Below are 6,141 nucleotides of genomic sequence, written 5' to 3'. Positions count from 1 at the left end.
GTAAAAGTTAATGATGCTTGATTTATGTCGAAATATTCCAAGCACTATTATGAAACGTCATACACATTATTTCTTCAATACGTGTATGACACGTGTGAGTGCGTCTTTCGTTAACATTTTTTTCAATATATTCAATCGATCTTCGTATTATTTGAGAGATTATTACAGAACAGATGTAAGCATCAATTGTATTTTCTGAATTGATTCATTTTACTAAAAAATGCGCTAAATAGCGCTTGTCATAAGATAGCACGACAGTGAATTTTATCATAGGCACCCAAAACTATATTGAAAAAATGATCAATAGTGAAATTGCGATCGGTGCATTTACCCTAATAACTCGAAAATAATCGCTAATAAATCAAATGGCTAAGTGGCCACTATAGAACATTGACATCACAACATACCTAACTTTGATACACAAACCAGAATTTACTAGAACTCATCGCCATTTCTTTCGCAATTGTGAATCGCTTGTTTGGATAACTAAAGACGAAACTACCGTACGGAAACAAACAACTTAGAAACGTCAAAAATGGCCCACGTATTCGTACGCGCAATGATCAATGGGTTCTTTTCTTCGTTTATAGGCTACTGTGCTATTCCCTCACTCTCATGGACAGTATCGAGGTTACATAAAAATACCGTTGCGAAAAAAAACGAAAATGTTCCTTCCAAAGTAATGGAAAAAAGAAAGAACTTCATGCGACGCGACGACCTCGAGCAGTGAACAACGAACTCAAGCTGCAAAGGAGCTGGGCTCGTGAATAAAACAGCGACGGCAAAAACGCAACGCACACCTGCCATTGAACCGTGGCGCTGTCCAGCAAGAGAAAAACGAAACAAAGTGGAAAATTAGGTGACCGATAAGGACGTTTAAATTAGTACGGCTGTTCGAATATACAGGACCTATGTTGCCGCGTTTTATCTTGCCGAGGGATTTTGCGGATCGTGATAAAGGAAGTAACATTTGACCGTGAATTGAAATAAAACATGGAATTTTATTTGGAATGTTTACTGAACGATTTTTTTCTAGTGAATTTTTCCCCGTTCTCGTAGTACTTATACAATTTCCCTTATACAAATATTGGTATTCTAAGTTCTTGAATTGTTTCGTACACTTTTTGCAGTAGTTTTTTCATATTTCTCAGATACTTTAATACAACGGTGTTTGCTTTATATTTCTTCTCACATGGCTTATTACAAATATTTCTCGTTTATTCGCCGTTCCTCTTCTAGATTCGGTATACTGCTGTGGACATTGGTATTCGACCTTCATCCTATCCTAGCCTTTGTCCCACGCCCTTAAGCACAAAACTCTCCATCGAAAACTAATTCCTCACTTCGTATCATTCAATTTTATAGAGCACATAGATCGTCTCAGGGAAAGGGATTCCCCGGCTTAGGCAATCCGGGTACAGTAAAAATCCTACGCTCAACGATCCAGGCGACCGCCGAGGGAATTCCCTTAAAATTTTTGCCTTCAAAAAGAAGGCAAAAAACAAACTGTCAATATTCCTGCCCCTTGTTGACCCAGCAAATCGGGACCGCACCAACAGCAGCAGCAGCAGCAGGCTAACAGATGGAAACTCCAGTTTCGACTTTTAGCTGCAGAAGGTGTGAAAGCAACATGAGCGAAAACAATCATCACTAATCGGCCTGCCGCGCCAGTCAGGGCATCGGCTCATAAAAGGATACTACCGGAATTTCCTGAACAGGAAATTTCCCGCACGAGGCACAATAACTTTGGGCACCTAACAGCACGGCGCGGCGGCGAGATGATGAGGAAGAAGATAAGAAGGTACGAAACGGGAAAGGTAAAATGCGATACTTCAAAAATTTACGACCGCTCTAGTCTAACCCGGGTTATTCCCGATGGTTTGCCGCGGCAATTTCGCCGCAATTTTCTGAAATCGTTTCGAACGTCCAGCGTTCAACCATGAAGCGACTCACCTTACGACGCTCTTAGTCATTTTACGCATCGAATGTCGAAACTTTTAGCAAGCCGCCGTCGTTAGCACAGAACGCGATCGTCCAACACAAATCAGCAGCCTGCTACGGATCACTTTTTTAATGTGTCAAATAGAATACTTACAGTCGAACTCATTTTCGATGGTGACATTTTCTGTTTTCCCATAATTATCTTCACATTTGTATTTTTTTTCATGCTATATTTTTTACTCATTATATATCACTAGAACTTCTCTGGTTTTGCGCTCTTGCAATTTCGCTTCATTCATTTCTATCTAGCTCTTGTTGTGTGTTGTTTGTTTTACTTGTATTATCTCGTATATAAATTCTACTTTTCATACTATGTTTGCCTTACGCGGTACTGATTATATTAACCTTATTCATTACTCCTCATATTCTTCTATGTACAGGTAAACACAGTTTCGATCGGATTTCACCAATTGTATTTAAGTCACCACTTTGTTTGCTTTTTTTGCTTTTTGCTTAGCGTTTAAACTTTGAGTTAAACAATTTATTTAGAGGGCATCAAATTAAATTACATTTTACTAGCTTGCTTCTTTGTTGGTTTCGTGTGTAAGTGTCGCGGTTGCGGATTGTTGATGTCCTTTCCGCGGGCATTGCCAACGTAGCCCCATGTTGGCTTGCCTTTCGTTTGCAGTTTGTCTGTTTAGTTAGTTTAGATATCGTGCACCAGTTGCTGTTCCGGTTGGTCCGAACTGCAGAGTCCATTCCTGAAATATCCGCCTAGCGTGCATCTGCTGCTGCTGCTGGTGATGCCTGTGGTCTATGTACATTTGTGCGGCAGCAGCGGCCGCCGATGACGATGGTGATGCTCCCGAGGCGGCCGCTGCTGCTGCGGCCGCGTTAGAAGATGACGACGTCGACGACGGTGGTGAAGAGGTATTTGTGGTGGTCGATGCTATGCTATAGCTATTCCCATTGTTGGAGGAGGAGATAGCGACGGAATGTGGTTGCAGGATTCCAGGGTGGTGAATCGGTTGAAACACCGCCTGATTATTGCTGGACTCCTGGTGCTCTGATTGCTAGTGGGCCGTTAACTGATGGTGCCCTCCACCTCCCATACTCTGAGGGCTGAGCATGGGCGGACTGTGGCTGTGGCTGTGTGTACCCATCGGACTACCGTGCATGTCATGATGTGGATGATAGCCATGTCCTCCGTGACCCATGTGGCCAGGCGGCATTCCATCCATCATGTCACCACCCATCGTGTTTGGTGGTGTCATCCGTTTTTCTTTCTGCCGTCGGTTACAGAACCATACTCGTACTACTTCCTTCTCTAGCTGGAGTGAATCGGCAAGCGAAGTGATTTCCTGTGCCGATGGTTTCGGCTGTTTGTGGAAATGCTGTTCTAGAGCTCCCTTCACCGATACCTCGATACTGGTTCGCTTTTTCCGTTTTCGACCCTGGGCAGCGATTTTGTCGATGCTGGTTGGCGAACCTGTGGTTGAGTCAGCCTCTTCGAGCCACTTTTGCAGCAGTGGCTTTAGCTTGCACATATTCTTAAAACTTAACTGTAGAGCCTCGAATCGACATATCGTTGTTTGAGAGAATACGTTGCCGTACAGAGTACCGAGTGCTAGACCTACATCGGCCTGTGTAAATCCTAGCTTAATTCGTCTTTGTTTGAATTGCTTTGCGAACGCTTCCAGATCGTCGGATGTTGGAGTGTCTTCTTCGCCGGCACTCACATCCCGATCGCCTTGCAGGTGGTGGTGTGGTATATGTAGCTGAGGCGACTCACCCCGTAACGAGTGATGTAGAGGCGGTGCACTTTGGTGATGAGCAGGATGAGCAGGATGATGGAGCATACCGTTCATGGCATGGTGGTACTGCAATGGAGATCCTCCGGTAGCATAATGCGTTCCGGGATGTACGGGTGCATGCCAGGCATGAGGTGAAGCCATGCCTTGTTGTGCTCTTTGTTGCGATAAATGCATTTCCTGCTTCACGTCTGTCGCATGCGGGTGGGAATGAGGATGGTGTGAATGCAGTGCCCATGGATCTGTAGGTTGAAGGGCAGCCCATGGGTTTCCACCGACGCCACCCAGGCCACCCGTCACCGAACCCAATCCAGCCGGATTTGGACTAGGACTGGAGGGCACATGGTGATGACTCTGATGGTGATGGTGATGCATATACTTCATCTCGTTTGCATCAGCTGCACTCCGCGGTGAAGATGTATGGTATCCGCCGCCTAATGCCATGTCCAGCTCGCCGCTGGGCGATATGTACGTGGTGGCGGCCATCCCCACCGCTCTAGGGCTGTGAAGCCCTTCCACGCTGGCGGGGTAGGGCTCCAAATTGGGGCTCAGTTTTCCGGTATTATAGAAAATGGCTCACTAGCATAACACACCTTAGCACCGCTGAAATCTTGCTCTTCCCGGTGTCAGGTGGCGTTGGTTGTCCTGATTTGCTTTCCGGTTCCACTACCAAATCCCGTTCGACCGATCAGTTTTACCAAGCTGTCAATAACTGCGTTTCTGCTGCCGGTCTCACAAGACACAAAAAAATGTTGATCACGTCAAAGAAATCAAATCAGAGACTTGTTTTCTCTATCTACCTATGCTGGCTTCCACTCAACACCCTGTGAGCTGCGGTCACAATCTCCGGTCCAGCGTATGCCTACCGAATATCGACAATTCAATCCTCCAGTACAGCTAGAATCAATCAATCATTTCTTGCTTTGTTTACTCTTCGCTAATAACTTCTCTTTTCTTCTCTCCAACTCTTCTGGATTGTTTTACCGGCGTTGGAATTTTTACTGAATTTTCGTTTTCTTATTTATCTTCAAACATTACTTGTTCACTGTGTGCGGATGCTGCCACGAAAACTGTTGCTATTGTTGTTGTTTCGGCTTCGCTGCTACTGCGTCCCGCGAGTGTACAAATTATGTAAATTTCTATTTCTTCATTCAAGATTATTCAAATTAATTGTGGCATTTATTCGGGCTCCTTCATTTGTTTCTCCGAGACCCACAAAGAACTTTGCCGACTGACAAAAAATATCAAAACATAAACACACTTGTGCACATGTGCACTCTTTAGCATAGATCACTTGCTATTCTTGCTTTCTTCTTTCGCCGATATCGGAAGTTCCGGAAACGTCACTTGCTGGTTCCACTACGCCACGAATTATGTATGTTTGCGATTGGTTCTTCGACTACAGCGATTGCGTCAAATCCATCTCAGATCGAACGTACGTCTATCGATTGCATTTTCATCGATCACACAATTTTTCCAGGTTCTCATGTGCTGTTTTTTCTAATATTGTTAATTTCAGTAATCGCTTGTGCAAACATTCACCACACTTTTGATTCAGACTTAGTTGCGTTTCACTGGCCAGGGTTTCTTCTGCCTGTACGAACGAGCATTCGCGAACACGAACGACTTCAAGATTCTTTCCATCAACGCACGATTCGTTAAATGATTCTTCTAAATTGTTTTACGATCGCCGAAAAACAGATTTCTCATTCGCTACGTCTTTCGCCGTACTGTCATCGCGGGATTCAAATCGAACCAAAACACTCTCCGAGCTCTCAAGGTGGAAAGAAACGTTGTATGAAATAAAAAATAAATTAATAAATATACAGCACAATCGAGACATATACGTGCAAACGCTCCGAATCATAGAAGTTGACTAAACAATATATTCAACTATTCACCGCACTCGGTGTGGTGCCCGTGTCTCGCTCGATCATTTTCACTGTCACTCTTTACACAAACCTGAACACAACGATTGACTAAAGACTCACACATACCAACCCAACGAAGACTGTCTGCTGGAACGAACCACTTCATGCACTCAAAGCGTTACTCTATTGAATGGTCCAACTCACCGCACAACTACCAGCACGATAGCAAATCCACCATGCAGTTCCCTCAGTTTCACCTCAATCGGCATTCCTCTCTTCATTGGTATACATCTGTATCAACACCTCTTAACCGCAAGTTAGCTCCGCCTATTTTTATATCCGCACCCTTCATGCACACCTTGACAAACGTGAGTCAAAAATAGATAGCATTCTCCTGTCTCCGATTCTCTTTCTCACCCACCACCACGTCACGCAATTTCTCCTCCTCAACGAATATTTCACCACGCTGTGTTGCCTGCCGTGTCTCAGCTTTCAACAGAGCCGTACTGCTATGAGTA

At 44.4% G+C, this 6,141-nt stretch overlaps 1 protein-coding gene across 1 annotated transcript; it reads right to left on the bottom strand.

Annotated features, from left to right (window-relative positions):
* Positions 1–999: 999 nt before the first annotated feature.
* LOC131689639 (POU domain protein CF1A) lies at positions 1,000–5,614 on the bottom strand. Its single transcript, XM_058974873.1, has one exon. The coding sequence runs from the start codon at positions 4,236–4,238 to the stop codon at positions 3,015–3,017; it is 1,224 nt and encodes a 407-aa protein (XP_058830856.1). The 5' UTR covers positions 4,239–5,614; the 3' UTR covers positions 1,000–3,014.
* Positions 5,615–6,141: the final 527 nt, after the last annotated feature.

This window comes from Topomyia yanbarensis, chromosome 3, assembly GCF_030247195.1.
Source record: "Topomyia yanbarensis strain Yona2022 chromosome 3, ASM3024719v1, whole genome shotgun sequence".
Taxonomy (NCBI): domain Eukaryota; kingdom Metazoa; phylum Arthropoda; class Insecta; order Diptera; family Culicidae; genus Topomyia; species Topomyia yanbarensis.
Note: the sequence above shows the minus strand (reverse complement) of the source record. Positions and strands in the feature narration are given on the sequence as shown.